The sequence below is a fragment of the Salvia hispanica genome, chromosome 6 (assembly GCF_023119035.1).
Source record: "Salvia hispanica cultivar TCC Black 2014 chromosome 6, UniMelb_Shisp_WGS_1.0, whole genome shotgun sequence".
NCBI classification, from domain to species: Eukaryota; Viridiplantae; Streptophyta; class Magnoliopsida; order Lamiales; family Lamiaceae; genus Salvia; species Salvia hispanica.
Window position 1 is genome coordinate 28839680 of NC_062970.1, and position 23380 is coordinate 28863059.

The 23380-nt window shown below is 37.5% G+C and overlaps 1 protein-coding gene across 1 annotated transcript; it reads right to left on the minus strand.

Annotated features, from left to right (window-relative positions):
• Positions 1–10636: 10636 nt before the first annotated feature.
• Positions 10637–11195, minus strand: LOC125193129. The gene has a single exon (XM_048090871.1). The coding sequence runs from the start codon at positions 11169–11171 to the stop codon at positions 10776–10778; it is 396 nt and encodes a 131-aa protein (XP_047946828.1). The 5' UTR covers positions 11172–11195; the 3' UTR covers positions 10637–10775.
• Between the last annotated feature and the right edge of the window lie 12185 nt (positions 11196–23380).

The following is a 23380-nucleotide window of genomic DNA, read 5'->3' on the forward strand; positions in this document are numbered from 1 at the left end:
TTTAAGTTTGAATCAAAAGTAGAGTTAAAAGAAAAGTGTAGATAAAAAATAGCATGGGCAAAAATGCTTATCTACGAAGGAATCTCGAAATGGGGGTAGGATTCAGTTTTATCGGTTAGTAGTCTTTTTCATCTTTTGGGCTCCATTTTCATATCTAAATTAAATATATGACTATATGGGTGTGGTAGAGCTCTTTCGTGAGGGAGTTAGGTGATACTGAATGATGTGTTTCATAAAGTTGGGCAAGAAATATATAGCCAATCGACATAATACAAGTTGAATTATGGAGTATATAAATTGACTAAACCGGCAGGTTAACCTTTGGTTTTGCTCAAATATAGCACAACCATTTCATTTTATTTTATACTCCCCCCATCTTGAGTCTTATTCATTTTGAGATTTGTTTAAGGCAGTTAAGTCATCTTTATATGAAAAAAACTTTATTTATTCTCATATTTTATTTCATTTCTTTTTTTATTTTACTATCTCTTCTTTATAATCTTTTATATATTTCATACGTTTCATAATAATGAAGTCATTTTATTTTTAGTAAAAGTCAATATATTTTTCTCACCTACATTTTACTTCCTTTTACTTTATTTACTACATCTCTCTATTTCTTATATTTCATATTTTATTTTTTCTTTACTTAACCCATTTAATACAATTTTTTTATATCAATATTAATTTTTTAAATCTCATATCTAAAAGAATTGGTCGAGTTAAATTGGGATGGATTGGCGCATTAACTGAGAGGGGCAGCGAATCAATTTGGAGAAAATTAAGTTGTCTTTCCAATGAAATGAGCAAATCGATGTCACTAAGCAATGTCAGTTCCAGCATCATTGTTTATAATCATATTTGATTCGTCTAATATTTATGTTATATAAAGGGATGGAAAATTGACAACAGCAAAAGTTGTCGAGTCGTCGTTGATAGGATCGAAGATATTAATATATTCCGATATTAAAATATAAATTCACTATTCGTTTTTGATAATGGAATTACCGGCGGATCTGGGCCCCTCCTCTGTGCGACTAATTTCCTCTTATCCAGACGTAAAATTACCATGTCCACTCCCTCAGTTTGCTCCGACGTCGTCCTAAAAATCAAAAAAATTTGTCATTTTCACCCTAAACCAACCTACTAATATATATTTCGTCCCTTTCGTTTATGAATCATGGATCTGCCACTAAATGGAGCAATTAGTTGTTCATCGATAAATCTGAGTACAATGATTGAGACATGTACATGTCCTAAAAGCTGTAATCATCATCAAGTTGCTTATCATATGTGTCTTTATAATTTGCATTCACAATACTCGAGCATGAAATGTTAGGGAGATTTAGAATATTGAACAAAAACGGATAATCTGAAAGTCGTGATAAATCACTTTCAGATCAAATCAATTTCGGTGGTTCTACCAAAATATTTGATGGATACAATTCAGAAGATTCAAAACTATAATATGTTGATATTCGAGATAGAATAGAACCAGAAGAATCGATCAGATTTTGAAGAAGACGAACCAGTGCATCTGCTGATGTGAACCAGTGCATCTGTTGGGGAAAAAACCGAAAATAACTAATTTTCAAAAGGTTTCCGAAATTGCAAATTAGTCCTTAGACTTTCAAAAATTACATTTCCGGATGAATTTCCTATACAGCAACTTCGTTGGACCCCAGCCAGAGGCTGCTGCCCCTTGGACCCCGCTACCCGAGGGCGCTGCCCCCGGACCCCCGTCCATCATAATGAATTCAAATAAGCGTGCACTCCGCACTTCCATACTTATATGATGTATCATTATGATAATACTGATCAATCAAGTTAACCCAATTACACCAAAATATCCAACAATCCTCCCCTATTTTAGTGCAATCCTTGATTAACTAAAACAAGTCATCTCAAACATTCAAACTATTGCATAAATGAAATATCGTAACGATTGAATTCCACCTTAGTACATTACACATTTCAAATATTCGAATACCCCGGGTGTCTCTAAGGATTGAACCCTGAGAACTCACATTGAATACACGAAGATAATGTACACAAAAGTTTACATACGAATATGTTCTATCTTGACACTATATTTTACTAGCCTATGTCCTTATCCTTCATAAACATGTCGAAACCAAGTCCCAGCTTCTTGAAGCGGCTAAACTTCATGCTTATATAGGTGGCTCCTTTATTCTTGCACCTACATTTGCAATTTTTCAAAAGAACTATTAAGAATATATACATTCAACCTCCTTAACTTGTAGGTCCGAAGACATACCTTGGGACGATTTTCAAATGTGTTCCAATCTCCAAATATTAAGTCTTCCACATTGAATTCTACATCTAGTGTCATACTAAATGGGAATTGGGTATCTTAATATCAGAGACTTGTAGTGGACTTTAATCCCATCCCTATAGCCGATTTGTGCACAAGATCTCTACTTAACCCTTTTGGTTAAATGATCGGCTAAGTTATCATGAGTTCTCACAAACTCCACAGATATCACACCATCCATAATAAGTTCACGAATCATGCTATGTCTAACACCTAAGTGTCTTGACTTTCCATTATACACTTGACTATATGCATTAGCCAAGGTAGTTGCACTATCACATCTGATAGATATAGGCGATATCGGTTTAGGCCACAATGGAATTTCATATATTACATTTCTTAGCCATTCAGCCTCTTTACCAGCTGCTGCTAATGCCACAAACTCCGATTCCATTGTTGAATTCGTGATACAAGTTTGTTTCTTTGATGCCCAACATATAGCACCACCTCCAAGACGGAATACTCAACCACTTGTAGAAGAATGATCTTCCATATTGGTAATCCAACTTGCATCCGAATAACCTTCAAGAACAGAAGGAAATCCAAAATAAGTCAACATATAATCCATCGTTCCTTTTAAGTATTTAAATACTCGATTCATTGCTTGCCAATGGATTAAACTTGGATTATTAGTATATCGACTCAATTTCCCAACTGCAAAGGCTATATCGGGTCTAGTACTAATCATAGCATACATTAGTGATCTAATAGCCTTTGAATATTCAAGCTGATTCACAGCAACTCCTTTATTTGGCACGAGTTTTGCACTAGGATCAAAAGGAGTCTTAACTGGAGAACAATCTTTGAAGTTAAACTTTTCCAACACCTTCTCAATATAATGTGATTGAGAAATGGAAATTTCTTGTTCTCCATGTGTAATCTTAATTCCAAGAATCACATCAACCTTCCCCATGTCTTTCATCTCAAACTTAGATGACAAAAATTCTTTTGTTTTAACAACTTGATCTTGGTCAGTACCAAAGATCAACATGTCATCCACATATAGGCAAATGATAACCCCTTTACCGGTAGCATCAAACTTGCTATATACACACTTGTCTGCTTGGTTTAATACAAAACCATTCGACAACACCACGTCATCAAACTTCTAATGCCATTGCTTGGGGGCTTGCTTTAGTCCATAAAGAGATTTTACCAACTTACAAACCTTATGTTCATTACCAGGCATGACAAAGCCTTCTGGTTGTTTGATATAAATCTCTTCATTTAATTCACCATTCAAGAAGACAGTCTTGACATCCATTTGGTGAATTACAAGATTATGTATAGCAACAAGTGCTAACAATAATCTAATTGTGGAAATCCTAGCAACAGGAGCATAGGTGTCAAAATAGTCAATTCCTTCCTTTTGTCTAAAGCCTTGGATAACCAATCTGGCTTTATATTTGTCTATGCTTCCATCCACCTTCATCTTTGTTTTGAAGATCCATTTACTATTCAAAGCTATACAGCCAGGTGGTAAATCAGTCAGTTTCCAAGTACCATTTTGGATTATAGAATCCATCTCCTCTTGGATTGCCTCTTTCCAAAATGCAGAATCCCTCGAAGCCATAGCTTCTTTGTAGGTCATTGGATCATCACCAATAGTAAAGCAATATTGGTATTGAAAATTAATTTCATTTCTTGATCCTTCTAGTAAGTACAATTGGAAATCATTTCCAAAAGACTTAGCTTTTCTTGCTCTACCACTTCTCCTAGCATTAGGAGGTGTATCGATCACTTTTTCAGTTACACCAGAGTTACTAGACCTTGCAATCATGTATCCTGGTTTAGATATAGACATGAATCTATCCTCATTGCCAAAATCAACATCCCTTGACTCAATAATAGAGTGCACGGATACATAGTCATTGGGTTCTATAACATAGAACCTATAACAAGCAGAATTTTCAGAATAGCCAAGAAACACACAATCTATACCTCTTTGACCTATGGTTTTCATTTTAGGGTCAGTTAGTCTTACCACAGCTCGACAACCCCAAACTTTGAGATAACTCAGTTTTGGTGGTTTCTTATTCCAAAGTTCATAAGAGGTTATCTTGTTCCTTTTATTAGGAACTCTATTCAACAAATAACATGCTGTTAACATAGCCTCACCCCAAAATCCTTCACTTAGGCCAGAATAGCACAACATTGAATTAATCATTTCTTTCAACGTTCTATTCTTTCTTTTAGCTACACCATTTTGTTGTGGTGTATATGGAGCAGTCGTCTGATGTATTATTCCAGTAGATTCAAAATATGCTAGATCATAATACTCACCTCCCCTATCAGTGCGAAGAACTTTAATCTTCACACAATGATGAAGCTCTACACTTTCTTTAAAGATTTTAAATTTATCAAGAGCTTCATCTTTTGAATGGCATAAATAGACACAGCAAAATCTAGTAGCATCATCAATAAAAGTAACTACATACTTTTTATTACCAAGAGATGGAGTCGAATGAAAATCACACAAATCACTATGTATAAGTTCTATTCTAATACCTTAGTAACTTTATTGACATTCTTATTGAAAGGTTGTCTAGTTATTTTAGTTTAACATGCAAGTTTTACACTTTTCATTGTTCAACTCAAAAGCTGGTATTAAACTCATTTTCAACATCTCTTTCAATCTCTTGTAATGTACATGTCCAAGTCTAGCATGCCACAATTCTGATTTACTAGCATGATTACTTAAAGTAGTAGAAGTCATGCAAACAGAATTATTAATAAAAGAAACATCTAGATTCAACCTAAACATGCCACATAGATAACCAAATCCAATAAAAGTACCATGCATTGACAGAATGTATTTGTCACTTTCTAACACTTGTTTATAACCACAATTATTCAACACAATGCCAGAAACTAAATTCTTACGAATACCAGGTACATATACAACGTTTTCTAACACTAAGGAATTTCCAGAAGTAAATACTAGGCTAACAGATCCTATTCCTTTGATTGGTTCAGTTGCAACGTTGCCCATCTTCAAAGAAGATCCATCTTCAATTGGTTTAAAATCCTTGAACCATTGACGATCCTTGCATACATGACATGTTGCACCCGAATCAATCCACCATGAAAGATCATCATCCTGCACATAAAATGCTTCAGAGATTATTGATGCATAATAATTCTCAACATAATGATTACTAGGTACAGAAAACGAACCTGATTGCTTTTCAGGATCCTTGGATCCACTTGAACCAGCCTCGTTTTTCCCTTTTCCTCCACCCTTTCCAGACTTACAATCCTTCTTGAAGTGCCCGGATTTGCCACACTTCCAGCAAGTCAGTTTAGGCTTCTTATTCCCATCCTTAATGTTATTCCCTTGAAACTTTCGTTTCCCTTGAAACTTACGTTTCTCTTTACCAGCCTTTGAGGATTCACCCTCTTCCACCATGTTCACAGAAGAACCAACCATGTTTTTAGCATTACCAACAGAACTCTTTTCCATATCACGTATGAACTGTTCCATTTGGAAATCACTTCCAAGTTCGACCAAGTTCAACTCCTCCTTCTTGTGTTTCAGATTATTTTTAAAATCCTTCCAAGAAGGTGGCAGTTTATCAATAATACTAGAGATAGAAATGGATTCATCCATTTTCATATCATATTGGGAAAACTGTCCCAATATCCTCAATAACTCGTTGTATTGTTCCATGACAGGCCTCGAATCAACCATTTTATAGTTAATAAAGTTACCAACAAGAAATTTCTTGCTAGAGGCATCTTCTGCCATATATTTGGCTTCGAGAGAATCCCACAATTCCTTAGCAGACTCAACATTTTGATACACATCAAAAAGAGAATCAGACATACCGTTTAAGAAGTGACCACGACATATGTAGTTATCGTTCTCCCACTTCATCCGCCTCCTCGTCTGTTCCAGAGTTTCATTTTCAACAGCCTCGGGCATGGGAGTACTCAGAACGTACACGACCTTGAGATTCGTCAGCATGAAATGCATCTTCTTTTGCCAGCGTCTGAAGTCTTGGCCAGCAAATTTATCTAACTTTGCGAAACCTTTCGTTCATTCCTTCACCGTTTCCTTGTTCGACATTTTCAGATTGATTTGATCTTTATTGGGGAGATTTAGAATATTGAACAAAAACGGATAATCTGAAAGTCATGATAAATCACTTTCAGATCAAATCAATTTCGGTGGTTCTACCAAAATATTTGATCGGATACAATTCAGAAGATTCAGAACTATAATATGTTGATATTCGAGAGAGAATAGAACCAGAAGAATCGATCAGATTTTGAAGAAGAAGAACCAGATGCATCTGCTGATGTGAACCAGTGCATCTATTGGGGAAAAAACCGAAAATAACTAATTTTCAAAAGGTTTCCGAAATTGCAAATTAGTCCTTAGACTTTCAGAAATTACATTTCCGGATGAATTTCTTATACAGCAACTTCGTTGGACCTCAGCCAGGGGGCTCTGCCCCTTGGACCCGCCAGGGGCTGCCGCCCCTTGGACCCCGCTACCCGGGGGCGCTGCCCCCGGACCCCCGTCCATCATAATGAATTCAAATAAGCGTGCACTCCGCACTTCCATACTTATATGATGTATCATTATGATAATATTGATCAATCAAGTTTACTCAATTACACTAAAATATCCAACATGAAACGCCTCCACATATTTCTTGTCTAGCTACCGAACTTGTGTTATCTTACTTAGCTAGAAGAGGATCTCAAAATTCACTGGTACAGGTCTATATAATACTAGCTCCGTTTCATAGTAGTGGAGACGTTTCTTTTTAGCATGTGATTTAAGAAAAATGTGTTAAGTAAAAGAAGATTAAAGTAGGCAATGAAAAAGGTAGAAAGATTAAGAGAGAATAAAGTAAGAGAGAGTAAAGTAAGTGAAAAGAAATGTGTTGACTTTTATTAAAAGGGGAAATGACTTCACTATTATGAAACGTATTAAAATGACAAATTGACTTTTTTTTTTGATGAATAAATAATGGAATTAAAAAAACGTAAATAAAGTACAAGCAAACTCGGGCATACCCGAGGGGGAAACATGCCAACTAGCCGAAGCTAGAGGGCCGATGGGGGGGGGGGGGGGGGGGAGTGACTATGGGGGCAAACCCCAAGATAGAGAGTACAACATATATCAAAATATGCCTAACTAGTACACGATCCAACGAAGATCAGCCACAAACAGTGCTGCATTAGCTCCATCAAAGTAAATCAATATCAACTATCCATCTCTTAAACCGTGTGTCTTCGTGGTCCCCCAAAAATATGATGCTTGTTTCTTCGCTCACTCCCACCCCATTTACCTCCAAGTGGAGAGAGGTAGGGCCTCATTAAAACCTCTTAGGGATAAAACCCAATAGGAAAAACTCCCCAAGAGGAAAAAGAGTAAGCCCTAGACTCCGAGATGCTCTTGAACGAGCTCGTGCGGGAACAAAGAGTACAGCGTAGAGTACGTAATCCTCTTCACCTCAAAAATGATGTGCTTTGGTTCAAAAGGTGCCCGGTCAAAGATAAGTGCGTTCCGAGCTCTCCACATAAGGTTGATCATAGTGATAAGTGCCAAGCTCCTCGCCTTTCGGATAACTGCCACTTAATAGCGCTCGGTATGGTCGTGATAATTCTCCTCAAACCCAGCCATGTCTTGATTTCCCTCCAAACCTCCCTCGTTTTGTCACACTTAAAGAATAGATGTTCCACGGACTCCGTGTATGACAAACAAAGTGGGCATCGCTGGTCAATGTTCTTGAACCCAAGTCTGTCCCTCGTCAGTAGTCGGCCCTTGAGGGCCTGCCATGTCGTGAACGAGTATTTTGGAGGGACAAAGTCCTTCCACACGAATCTCTGCCAAACTTTCCTAATATTATAGAAATTTCTACACGAATCTCTACCAACTCATATAGAAATTTTTTTTTAAATAAAAAGCATAGGGTTAAAATTTATTTTCCTAATATTAAAATGGGTAAACTGCCTCCAAAATCGTCAACTTTCACAAAAGGCTGGTATTTCCCGTGAACTTTAAAAGTTGCACGAAAAATCGCAAACTTTGCCGGGTTGTGCAAATTTCCCGAGTGACCCGACCCTGAAATTTTCCGGTATTAACTTATCTTATGTGGCAGCCGGAAGCATGACTAGGCAGCCGGAACACAAAACGACGTCGTTTTGTGTTATTCTAAAAAAAAATTATTAAAAAAACTCATATTATTTTGAATTATTAAAAAAACTCAATATGTATTTATGGAAGAAAAAAATTAAAATTTCTATCTTCACCTAAACACCAAAATCGCGCTGAGATCTCTGGGAAAATCACCACCGCGAGAGAACATCACCATCCGAAAATCACCGTCCAGACAATTTCGATAAAAACAAGGTTAGATTTTTTGAAAGTCAGATTCGATTTTGGGTTTATTTCGAAAACCTGAAGATCGCAGCCTCGTCGACGAGGGTGTCTGCATTCTCTTGATTAGTGCTTTCTTTGAGTGTATCGTTTGATTCGAAGACTAAATCTTGTGGCGGTGAAGATTTAGTTTCAGCAGAATCTAGGTATTTTGGGGGTAATGAATTTCTTGGCTAAAATCCCAGATCCTGCTGCTGCCGCAGGTGCTACAATGAATTGCCACATTTTGGTGATGAATTAAAGCGCAGAGACAGCTACAGAGCTTTGAAATAGGGAAAACAGGAGCGAAGAAAGCTGCATTGTAGAGAGAGAGTGAGAGGGGTCATTTACTGGAAAGCTTGAAGAGTTGGGTGGAAGCATGTGATTGATCTCAGAGTAGAACACTGCACTTACTTCATCACTCATTTCAAACCTGCTTCACGTATGATTCTATGTTAGGGTTAGAGCTCGCGGCGTCAATTTTTTGTTGTCGGGGAAGAGCCACACTTACGCAATTTGGGGATTTTGCTTTTTAAAATATGATTTTAAATTCCATGTCATTGCACACATCAGCGTCCACATCATCATCCACGTCAGACAATTACACACGTCACCACTCTACATAGCCGGAATACCCGACTCGGGAAATTTGCACACGGGAGCAAAGTTTGCGATTTTTCGTGCAACTTTTAAAGTTCACGGAAAATACCAGCCTTTTGTGAAAGTTGACGATTTTAGAGGCAGTTTACCCTATTAAAATTAGGGAAGAAGTTGCCGATGACTGAAAGTGAATTTAAATGGGCTTCAAATAGTAATTGATAATTGGGCTGTTGGGCCTAAGTTAATCATATTTAAATACACGCACTATTTAATTTTCAATTGAGGATATTTTGATTTTTTTTTCAATTTTGACATATTGACCTTTATTTATTTTTAATAAGTTAAATTTATTTTGCAATACATGTTAGATAATTCGCTTTATTAATAATAGCGATAATCATTTGTGTTTATCTTTTTTATTTTCTGGGTCAATAAATTTGCTTTCTTTTAAATTGCCGCATTTAGGAGTGCATCACTTTAGAGCATCTCCAGCGGCGGCCTTCCCATCGGACATCGGAGAGGCTTCCGGGAAGGGCGCCCGGGACGTCCGCCATTAAGGTGTGGAGGGACGGATGCGGACGTCCTGTGAGGACGCGGGAGGAGCGCGGTCGTCGGCGGAAGGGCGTGTGGATGTCCGACGCGGACTTCCCAATTTTTTCAGTTTTTTTAAACTCTATATATACGACTCGTTGCAAACTCTATATATACAGTGAGACCCCCGTTCGGCTAGTGGCAAACTATAGTGATTCAAGACATAACATTTACTTTTTTATTTTAAATATGTATGCTTTTAAAAAAACTAAAATCGTTGCATTTTTCCCGTCCGTATTCGTGTCGAAATTTTAATTCCTTAACGTAAATTGCATATTTGTGAATTTGTTTTATTGCGGGAAGGGCGATGGGAAGTCCGGATTGTGCAGTGGGAAGTCCTTATGACCTAGCAGGAAGGTGAGAAGTCTTTATGACGTTACATAAGGTGTTTTTGAGAAGGGCGACGGGAAGTCCGTAGCACTGAAGATTCTCTTACCTCTACTTATACAATTCCTACTGCACCAATAACTAATGACATGTACTTTTATTTTTTAGAATTTATAATATTTTATTATTGGAATAAGTAGATTTTTATTTTTGATATGATAATGTTTTTTTGTTTTAATTGTTCAATAGTTAGTATTTTTTATTTTATTGTAATTGTGAATAGTGTAATTTAATAAATGGAGCCTAGATAAGCTTGGATTTAGGAATGAGGATGCTCTCGTACACATCTCTAACAATGCCGTAGTATGAAATATAACAAAAACAAATAGAGGATTCTTTCATCTAAAATATTGAGAAGAAATTCACCAATTTAATTCGAAGTCGTTAATTCCAAGAAATAACAAAATTAAAGAAATTAGTATATTTACAGCCAAAACCGTAACAACCCCAGGCATTTTCCGTTTTATTTAACATTAACGCCAAACGGATTCAACCAAGGGCGGAAGACACCGGGGGCGACGGCGGCAAGCGGGCGGAGAAATTCCGCAAGGGCGCCTCATCGTCGCAATCAAATCCGTCCTCGAAATTCATGGCGTAACTCAATGGATCGTAGCGGAATTCCACGGAGGCCTGCCTCTTATGCTTCGCCCCCGGAAGCCCTAGAATTGTGCGGCACTTGTCCTTGATCTCCGATAGCGAGTGGTCGTGCGGTCCTTTAGCTTTGATCCAGACCACCTCGGGGTTGTCGTCGGACGGGGATGGCAGAGTGTGATGGAGGGAGAAGTGGCTATCGTTTCGGCGGCCGAAGCAGCAGGAGAAGCAGAGAGATTCCTTGAGCTTGTGTTTGAAGGAAGGGGGAGACGGAGGGTTATAATCGTCCTTCATTTTTAGCGCAGAGAGATTGAGTGAGAGGCGTTGGTATTTATACTGCAGGTATTAAGGGTGTGAAATGACCAAAAGGACACGGAGAATACCTCAGGCTCCGCGTATACAACGTGCGTGGGCCTTTTAAATGGTTTCGAACTTATCCAAACCGTGTAACGATTCAATGGTGTATGCAATGTATTGGGTATTAGGATTTGCACCTTTGGATTTCTTGGTTATAATCATTCATCATATATTTCAATTTTTAGGTCTTCATTATCACGCGAAATAAAATTATAAGCTATAGCATTCTGTATGTATAATACCAAATAATGTAATTAAAGGAATAAGAATGACTATGATTTTTTTTTACTAATTAATACTCCCTTGTCTCCCAAAAAATTACTTTATTTGGGGGACACAAGATTTTATACACTTTTATTTTTTGTGTTAAATAGAGAGAGTATAGTAACAAAATAAATAAAGTAGAGATAAGTATATTTTCACTTTTAGTAATAAGTCATTTTGATTGAGACAAACAAAAAATAAAAGTGAGTTATTTTTTCGATGAGACGAAGGGAGTAATTCCATTTGGGATTCCACGTTCCATTAATTCCATTTGAAGGTCTAAATCAAGGTAATGATGTGCTTATTTCACAACTTAAAATGAACTTGTAAATTGAGATGTTGATGAACTTGTTTCACCACTTAAAACTGAACTTCTAAAGTCAGACATTCCCTCCATTTCCTCATAGTTTAGTCATTTTTCTATTTTGGGAAGTTCTCTAATAGTTGAGTCATTTCCATATATAGTAGTAATATGTTTTCTCACTCGTACTTTACTCTCTCTACTCTCTACTCTATTCACTTTTTACTTTTTTATCTATTAATTTAACACATTCAACATTTATTTTTAAACTCCATGCTGAAAAGTTCTGCCTCAACTATGAGGGAACAAAGGGAGTAGGCCTGTCAATGGGTACCCGCGGATACCCGATCCGAAAACTTTGGGTACCCAATCCCAAATTTCACAAAAACTGATACCCGATACCCGATCCAAAACTGATTTCGGGTATCAAATCCCGAAAAATTGGGTATCCCGTCCCCATTTTGGATTTTTCATTTTTTTTAGAAAATTTACTACAAACTTTTAGAAATACAAACTTGAAGTAGTTCGAATTTAAAAGAAAAGATGACACTAAACAACATGTATAAAAATGACACTATACAACATGTATAAAAAAATGACACTAAACACAAAATGAGCATTTCATCCTAAAAAAAATAATTGAACAATATTAATCCTTAAAGATAATTACCTTTCATGTGAATTTGAAATTAAACCATTGCCAAAACATATCATGTATCAGCTCACATAAAATAAAATTAATAAGTTCTATAGATAAATACTAACACTAATAATTAAAAGAAGTCCATCGAAAATTCAAAATATGTCCCAGATTTGAGAATTTAATAATGTTGCCAAGTATTAACACATACATACACAATAATGCCTCCACGTATTAATCGCAGTGGACTTGGTTTTATAATAGGAAAGTATTAACGAAGTACATAATTTATTAAATTAAAAAAATTAAAAAAAAATCGGGTAATTCGGGTATACCCGATTGGATATCGGGTAACCCGATACCCGACAATCCAAAAATCGCACTACCCGATCCCAATCCGAAACCCAAAAAATTGGGTATCGGGTATCCAATTACCCAACTTTTTCGAGTTTGGTTATCGGGTACCCAATACCCGATATCCATTTTGACAAGCCTAAGAGGGAGTATTAGTTTTGCTTATTTCACCACTTTATATAATAAAAGTGTGGCACCGTCTATTGCATTCATAGACAAAAGAGTTTGAGCCTGGCGAATTACTGAATGAAATGGAAAATATAGAAAAAAATTATTATATCCAAAATTAATTTCCTTAGCCGCATCTACTGCGAGTGACTTCAATTCATGTAGGTAAGACGAAAGGGGTACTTGCACCCGATTTCCCCAAAATCCCCCCATCTCTATACCCATCCAGCCATCAAGACAGGTGTCTCGGTTCGCGACCCGTGTATCCACACCCGATGCTGGCGATGTTGAGAAGAGGAATATTTGGTTTCCAAGGATTATTAGAGTTTCAAGAACTAGACATTGAATAATGCCTAGTTCCAACATTAGTAGTTCTAAGGAACATGTTTATTGTAGTACCTCAAGAGTCTCCTAACATCTCTATAACTACATGGGTTTGGGTATCTTTCACTTATTCGATTCAATACAATTCATATATCCCTATTGCTTTCTTCTCTAAATATGATGTCTATACCATGTAACATATTATCAGAGCGAGTTTGGACTCAGAATATGTATCATCATCGTCCTTGATACCTTTCCCGGCCCTTTCCTGTTTCTTTCCTTTCTAATTTTTTCTTTCCTTGTACCGGTACCAACAAGCCAAAATGTCAAAAGACCACCAAATAACAGATCTTACAAATCAGTCCATGGCAGACGAATTTGCCCGGCAATTTGCCAATTTTATGCGCAATAGTTTTGCGATGAACCAACCCTCCTCAAATACAACAGAAACTGTTGCCGTGTCATATATAATTGATATGCAACCCCTCAAAATCGGTGGAAATAAATTGAATGGAGAAAATTACGGCCTATGGTCTGTGCTTATGAAGACTTAGATAAGTGGTTAGGGAATGGCCTCTCACGTCACCGGAGTACCTCCTCTCCCACCACGTAGCGATCCAGCCTTCTCACAGTGGCAACAAGTCGACCATTGTGTGTTTAAATGGCTGATTTAGAACATCGAATCTCGATTAGTCAGTCGGGTGTCACAACATCTGACAGCCAAGCATATCTTGGATGCTTTGGCGGTCACGTATGGGAACTGAGGAGATAAAATCCAGGTGTATGATCTCCAATTTAAAGCAACCCACATTGAGACAAGGAAGCAGTTCGTTAGAAGATATATGGGGTCGGTTGGGAGAGATATGATTTCAATTGACCAAAAACAGAAGAACCGGAAGGATCCAATGAAATATCCAGACGATATGGAGATTCATGACAAATTCATACAAGATTAGAGAGTATGTCAATTTCTCTATACAATTGACAGCAAATATGAAACAACCAAGAGGGAGCTACACAAAATGGATCCACTTCCCTCCATTGACTACGCGTACAACCTGATTCAGTAGGAGGAGACGCGTATCCAAGTATTACAGCAGGGGAACAACGGTGGAGCAGTTACAACGGATGGAATCGGAACCGGTCTCGCCATCCAAGGGTGGCAAACCCGACCGACGGCTCTCGGGGTGGCGGTCGAGGTGACAATGGTAGCGGTTGCGGCGGCGGCAACAGCAGAAATCGGCGGAATGATGAAGAAGACAACTCAAAATTGGGGTGTTCATACTGCAATCAGAAAAGACACACAAAACACTTATGCTTTGAACTAATTGGATATTCAGATTGATGGGAAGAGAAGTACGGCAAGCCACTGATACGCTCAGATTTGCACTGTTTTAAGGCCATTATTTGATCCGTTTTTAATATCTAAGTCGCACTACATGTCCATTATTTGCATATTTTATACATTTTGGTATTTTGACGTGTTTTGTGAGAAATGTGCATATTTGAGCTGAAAAAGGGAGTCAAAACGCGAAATCTGGAAATCTGGAGTTTCAGGCGGCGACCGGCAACCACCGCAACAATTTTGGCGACCGCCGGCGCCCGACGACCATCATTCTGTGGCGGTCCGCCTCGGAAATTTTGTGCATGGAACGAAGTCACGCCCAGCGACCGCCGGAGGAAGTGTGGCGACCGCCACAAATGAGTCAGAGAGTTTCGGTTCCACGCCCGGCGACCGCCGGCCGAAGTGCCGCGGCCCGCCATGAATAGCGGTGAAGCAGATTTGACCTAGATTTCTCTCCAAGATTTACCATATTTTGCAGATCTTTTCTTTCTAGGATGAGAGGCGATTTTTCCCCTATAAATAGGCCCTCAAGCTCTATCAAAACAGGTCCTCTTTTTGTAACATATTTTCCTAAGATTAAAAGCTAGAGTACTTCATTGTGCAAGGAGTTGAAGAAGGATTCAAGAGCATCAAAACAACAAGGATTCAACCTACGGGTTTTATTAGCTTTAGTTTTATGTTCTAATTGTTTTCCCTTCAATCTATGTCTTTAGATTATTACATTATGTGTAACTAAATTCATAGGATTTTAGGGATGTTTTAGTAAAGACTTTGGTTATACAATTTTTTTTTCTATTTAATATCCGTTTTGTTTTTACTTTGTTTCTTCCCTAAGTTAATCTTGACGCTTCACGTTTGAGTGACACATTTTGTGCTGATTTAATATAACTTGCTATATAATCGTGAGAGGAGGTTGGCGAGCTAGGTCCACTTAGTAGACACTACAATTAGCTTCCCTTAAAAAGACATTGTTAATTGAGAGTGAGAACTTTTCAAGGGTCTTAGGAGCTTTTGCGTGTTACATGTGTAGGATTGACAACCCTAATGTAAGTAACCAACGTTAGCATCGCATGAGCATACACTAGGTGACTCGTCCTATCAAAGTATTAACTGTGCTATGGTATTGTAGTTGGAAATTGTATAACCATCACTGTGAACGCACATCCCTGGAATTCTCTTATCTCTATATTTTTATCTTCGTGAATTAATTGCAATCAGTTGTTTATTGCTTTCAATTGTTTTATGTTTTCAAAAGTTCTCAAAACCTTTTAGTTTTTCCAGATAGTAATTGAGTTTTAGTTGAAGATAGTCAATTTGTGTTTGTTTTCCCGATACTGACCTTTAGCTATACTATTCTTACTCTGTATACTTGCAGGTATTTATAGTGCTAATAAAAAGTGCATCAGCCACCACCACCGCAAACACCCTGGAACCGCAGCGGGCATACCGCTGCAGCGGTCGGAGGAGACGGAGGTACCGCCATCCACGGTGGGCAGGGGGTTACGCAGACCAGCGTTGCTGTCCAGTCAAGAAATCGGGCCGGACACGCCGGTGCTCAGACAACGAACAAGATCGGGGCGGCAAACCTCATCGCCGGCGGAAATGGGAGCATCATTCACGATTGGAGTAGAGAGTTGTTGGGGGAAGAAGCGGCGCCCATCTTAGGTAATTTAGGGTTAAGGGGCTCTTTTATTAGAGACCCCAAACCTTTGGAAAATTAGAAATTTTATCCCACCAAAATTTGCAACCTCAATTCCCCCCCAAAATTTACCAAAAATTGCAGGATATACCCCAAAAAAATATCCCACCACAATTAGCCCCCAAACCAACTGAAAATTCCATAAATACCCAGATTTAATGCCAAAATCAATTTCATCCCCTTGAAAAGCTAGGATTTGTGTGTGCAGTGTCTAATGGCCATGAAAAGAATGGTAAATGGACTTTTGGACAGTGGGGCAACCGATACCATAACATATAATGCCTCTGACCTCACCAACCTTTAGAAATCTCAAAAATCTCATATTCAGATTGCCAATGGAGAATTTACAGTAGTTGAAGGAGCAGGAACTGTTAACATTTCACCTACTCTGTAGTTATCGAATTGTCTCTATATTCTTTCGATGTCTCATAAATTATTATCCATTAGTCATGTCACAAAGGAATTGAACTGTACGCTGCTAATGCAACAACAATTTTGTCTGTTGCATGATATCCGAACCGGGGAGATAATTGGAGGTGGCACTGAATGCGATGAGCTCCATTACGTGGATGAGATAGCTCAAAAAGGGACTGCCATGCTAACTCATGGATCAGCTGACCGGAAAGCTTGGCTTTGACATCAACACTTGGGTCATACCTCTATCGGTTACTTAAAAATTGTTATTTCCTAATATTATTCCTAAGCATGACATGTACTGTGAAACTTATCTTTTATCCAAAAGTCATCGAAACTCTTACCCTTTGAGTAATACTCGTGTTGAAACCCTGTTTGCCTTAGTACACTCTGACGTTTGGGGGCCTGCACTAGTTATTGGAGGGCAAGGTCTTCGATATTGCTTAGTTATTCTAGATGACTGTACCTGCATGACATGGGTTTATTTCATGAAATAAAAATCTGAAGTTTTGTCACAATTTACCCATTTCTATAACTTTATCGAAACAATTTCACGAAACCATTCAGGTTCTTCGGTCAGATAATGGGGGGAGAGTTCGTTAATTCAAACACGAAACAATTCTTCCAAAACAAAGGCCTTATACACCAAACCACCTGTGCTCATACTCCTGAACAAAACGGTGTGGCCGAAAGGAAAAATCAATCTCTCCTCGAAATGACTCGTTTTATTCTTTATAGAGTCAAAAGCCCCGAAACACAAACACAAAACTCCCTTACATGTATACTCAAACACAAAACTCCCTTACAAGTCTTGTCCACCATCACAAAAATCCCTCCACCCTTGACTCTTCCAAACACATTGCTTCTTGTTTGCCAAATGATATTATGATACGACAAACAAAAAATAAATCCAATTGTATTGCAATTAAATCGATTCGAGTGAAACAGATGTTTGCCAAAAAAATAGTTAAATTCAATTTCCTTAGATTTTCTTAATCCATCTAGCAAAAGATTTTCTTGATCAGTTTTTGAATCACATTGACTTCGGCAACTATATTCTCTGCAAATATATATATATATATAGGGGCGCACTATGGTCCATAAGGCAAATTCTGTCAAAAATCAAAGCAAATCTCGGCCATTGGATCCTTAGCTTGGATGGTTGTGATCATAATATCCGAGCTACATTATTACAGTATAAGCGTTACATTATTAGACGAGCTACATTATTAGACTGCACAATCTACATTATTACAGACTAAATCGTGTTACATTATTAGCCGAGCTACATTATTGGACTACACAATCTACATTATTAGGTGACACGTGGCATTAATCTAACGGTTACATCACAGGATCCAATGGCTGAGATTTGCTTTGATTTTTGACATAATTTCACTTATGGACCTGATCACATCCCTATATATATATATATATATATATATATATATATAGGGATGTGATCGATTGAGATTTTTTATGCTAATTGAGAAATGAGATGCAATATCAGCCACTCATTTTTAATAAATGAGTGGTCCAGATTTTGCCACACAATAAATATTTTTAGATTAATTAATTATGAAAGAGCAGATTGGTAATTTCATATTACTATCCCCATCCGCCTCTCGTCTCCTCTGTAATTCCTTCTGCCGTCTCTATTCACTCTAGATTCACCCAATTTTTCTCCTCAAAGTAACCCAATCTTTCTCATCTCGCTTTTCAATTTTCAAATCCAGTTGTTTCATGCCATAATTGAACCTGTTTGCAGCAAATTCAAATCCAGTTGTTTCTCTTCAATGGCATTTGATAATTTGATGGCGATGGAGCAGCCATCGATGTTCCGCCCCCAATTCGGCGACGCTTGGATCACCGACATCTTCGCCAAGGAAACCGATACCCTAACAAAGGCTCTGCAGAAATCGATCTCCACGACCTCGTCCGACGGCGACGCCTTCTCTGTCGAGATGGCCTTCTCCAAGCCCTCTCCGCTGACCCCCTCCGACGGCTCCGAGAACGACGTTGCGGTGTCGAAGCAGCCCTCTCCTGTTGCCACGAAGGAGAAACAACAGCCTTCCAATGTGTCTTCTTTCGAGAAGCAGCTGCAGGAAATGCAAAAACAGCTCGAGAAATTGAAGATCGAGAAGGAGCAGACCGATGAGATGTTGAAGGCCAAAGAGAATAGCTCGAGACTCGAGATCGGAGAAAGAGAAGCTCAAAATTGAGCTCAGGAAATTACAGAAGATCAAGGAGTTCAAACCTACAGTGGTTAGCCCTAATTCGATTAATTGCTTTTGCAATAGCTCAATTGCACAATTGCGTTTCATCTCACCTTGATTACCCCTATTTCAGTTGATTTTACAATTGCTTAATTGCATTTCATCTACCATGTTTTAATCCGAATTCATCTATTTGAGACATCCCCAAATTTAGTTGAATCATTAATACTTAGAGCTGCAATTCTTAATCTGCAACAGGAGTTGAGCTTCTTTTGATTCTTTGAGCTGAATTTGGTTTTGCAATTTTTGGATATCTATTTTCAATTTTCATCACTCTCTGTCTTTATTAACCAGTCATGGTTAGGTTGTCGAGAGAGAGAGAGAGAGAGAGAGAGAGAGAGAGAGAGAGAAAATTGGGGGAAATTCCAATTTTTACAAGTTCGTTGACATTAGTTATATTGGTCGTTGACATGAATTATATATTTCATTGACATAATAACGTTTGTTGTTGACATAAATTATATGTAAATCGTTGTTGTTGACGCAAATAATATGTCGTTGACATGAAAATATTTGTTGTTGACATTGATTATTTGTAAAATGTTGCTATTTACATAATAGTTGACATAAATAAAGTTTGTTGTTGTCATCGTAGTTGACATAAATAACGTTTGTTGTTCACATCGTAGTTGACATAAATAACGTTTGCTGTTGACATCGTAGTTGACATAATGTCTCCGTAGTTGACATCGCGCGAGTTGTTGACATTTTAATACGAGTTGTTGACATTCGATATTCTCGGTATTGATATGTGAATAGTAAGTGTTATTTGTTAGTTGTTGACATTTTAATACGAGTTGTTGACATTCGATATTCTCGGTATTGATATGTGAATTGTAAGTGTTATTTGTTAGTTGTTGACATTTTAATACGAGTTGTTGACATTCAATATTCTCGGTATTGATATGTGAATTGTAAGTGTTATTTTTTAGTTGTTGACATTTTAATAAGTGTTATTTTATTGAATGTTGAAGATTTGAATGTTGAAGAGATTTGAAGATTTGAATGTTGAAAATTTGAAGATTTGAATGTTGAAGATTTGAATGTTGAAGAGATTTGAAGATTTTTGAATGTTGAAGAGATTTGAAGATTTTTGAATGTTGAAGATTTGAATATTTGAAGCTAGAGTTTTAGAAAGGATTTTATAAAATGATTTCAAATACAATTTAATAAAAAGACAATTATACCCCCTTGTTGACATAATGTGATAGTTGTTGACATTAAGTTAATCTTGTGAATTAGTGGCTGAGATTGCATCTCATTTCTCAATTATGCCCAAAAATCTCATCCTAACAAGACCCTATATATATATATATATATATATAGGGTCTTGTTAGGTTGAAATTTATCAACCTAATTGAGAATTGAGATGCAATCTCAGCCACTCATCCAGAATATTTGTGAAATGTCAACAGCATGTAGTTTATGTCAACAGAGGGGCATAATTGTAATTTTATTAATTTTTTTATTTATTTTTTTATAATTTTTTTAAACTTTTTTTAATTTTTTTAATTTTTTTTTTCAACTACATATACAATTCATGTCACACATCAAATGTCAACAACTTTATTCAATAAATACTATTTGACATGAATTGTACATGTAGTTGACATTATATTGTGTAGTTAAAATGAACCTGTATATGTAGTTGACATGGATTGTACACATAGTTGACATTATATGTGTGTAGTTGACATGAATTGTGTGTGTGGTTGACATGGATTGTACACATAGTTGACATTATATGTGTGTAGTTGACATGAATTGTATATGTAGTTCAAAAATAAAAATAAAAAAATTAAAAAAAATTAAAAATTAATTTATAAAATTTTAAAAAAAATTAATAAAATATTAAAATTAAAAATTAAAAAAAATATTTATTGAATAAAATTTACCATGATATTACCATTCTGCCCTTTCATAATTAATTAATCTAAAGATATTTTCCATGTGGAAAAATCTGGACCACTCATTTAAAAATGAGTGGCTGATATTGCATCTCATTTCTCAATTAGCATAGAAAATCTCAATTGATCACAATCCTATATATATATATATATTCGTAAAAGAAGGAAAATCTGGCGGGTCTACAATCCTTATTTGAAATGCAGAGATTAGCAGCATTCCACTCTTTCTCTCTCTTCTTAGCTGTCAATTGAATCTTGGGAGTTTCCCGCTACTCCTCCGTCAATGCCATCGTCTTATTGCTAAAACTCTTCCTTCTTTTTCGCCACCGTTTCAACCCTAATTCCACACCTCATTCCCCTTTCTCTGACGCGTAATGTCGCTGCTTTAAACAAGAAGTAATGTGTTTGTAGTGCTTGACTCTTGAACCTCGCATCTTCGGATGCTTCATTTTTGTCTACATTCCTAAACATGAGAGAACTAAATTATCCCCCTGTGCTATTAAATGCATTTTTGTAGGATATGAGGTAAATCAAAAGGGGTATAGGTGTTTTGATCCAAAGTCCAACCGTATGTTCGTTACAATGAAGTGCAACTTTCTTGAAATTAAGTATGTCTTTACCCATCTTAGCGGTCAGAGGGAGAGTAATGTTAGGGATAACAATGATACGGACCCGCTAAGCTGGATCTCAATGTCAATGCCAATGCCAAGCAAGCCCGAGGCAGACCTAACAGAGAAAACAGTAAGCAATTTCGCTGAGCAAGTCTCTGATGTGGTAGAGTCTATTGTGCAAGGTGACATCGCCTCAAATATTTCTCCGTTAAGGTTATCCAATGAAAGTAATCCTGTGGATACTATAATTGTTTGGTTGTGAGTGCAGAATAGATAGAAAATCCAATTGAGGCTGCAGAAAGGGAAATCGAGGAAGCTAAGCTGGATCTTAATGTCAATGCCAATGCCAAGCAAGCCCGAGGCAGACCTAACAGAGAAAACAGTAAGCAATTTCGCTGAGCAAGTCTCTGATGTAGTAGAGTCTATTGTGCAAGGTGACATCGCCTCAAATATTTCTCCGTTAAGGTTATCCAATGAAAGTAATCATGTGGATACAGATAATTGTTTGGCTAACCTGTGAGTGCAGAAGAGATAGAAAATCCAATTGAGGCTGCAGAAAGGGAAATCGAGGAAGTTGAGGTCGAAGGAGTTGACCCTGATAGGAGATACATACTTCCACCTAGGCCAAACAGAGGAGTTCCACCCAAAAGATATACACCAGAAAAGATTGACAGGAAAAAGAACTACTCTATTGTGAACCTAGCCAAAGGTAATTTATCAGAGATGGATCGGGCTTTCGAGAATGCACTATATGAGGAAGAAGAAACACCACAAACATGGGCAAAAGCTATGAAACACAAATATTGGAGGGAAGCAATGAAGAAAGACATTGATGCACTACTTCGAAATCACACATGAGAGAAATGTGTTCTACCAAGAGGGAAGCAACCAGTTGGTTGTCGATGGGTCTTCACTCTTCACTATCAAAATAAGACCTGATGGCTCGATAGAAAGGTACAAGGCACGACTTGTCGCGAAGGGCTATACTCAGACATATGGAGTAGATTATTCTGAGACCTTCTCTCAAGTAGCCAAGATGAACTTTATTCGAGTATTGTTATCTATTGCTGCTAATAGGACTGGTCATTACACCAGTTCGATGTGACGAATGCCTTCCTGCATGGTGAGCTGAAGAAGGAAGATGAAGTGTATATGAAGGCACCTCTGGGTTTTGCAACAAATTTTAAAGCAGGTGAAGGGTGCCGATTGAGGAAGACCTCATATGGATTGAAGCAATCTCCAAGAGTGTGGTTTGGGAAGTTAGCCGGGGCAATGATTAGCTATGAATATACACAGACCAAACGAGGTGATAAGATAACATGTTTAATCATATATGTTGATGATATGATTATTAGAGGTGACGACTTAGAAGAGATTAAGGACTTAAAAAGAGGAATCTATTTCAGGAATTTGAAATGAAGGACTTGAGGAATCTCAAGCATTTTCTGGAGATTGAAGTGCTAAGGTCAACCAAAGGAATTTTTCTGCGACAGAGGAAGTATATCTTGGACATCCTAGCAGAAACTAGTCTACTGGAATGTAAACCAGCAAACATTCCTATGGTAGTTAATCATGGATTACAAATCAGAGAAGGAGCCGAGTTGACTGATCGTAGTCGGTATCAACAACTAGTTGGAAAACTCATATATCTCTCGCACACTAGGCTAGATATTGCCTATACAGTAGGGGTCGTTAGTCAGTTCATGCATAAGCCGCAGACAAATCACATGGAGGCAGAACTTAGGATTTTTCGGTATTTGAAGGAACTCCAGGACATAGAGTGTTGTTCGCTAAAAACGAACATTTTGAGATTCTTGGTTATAAAGATGCTGACTGGGCAGGA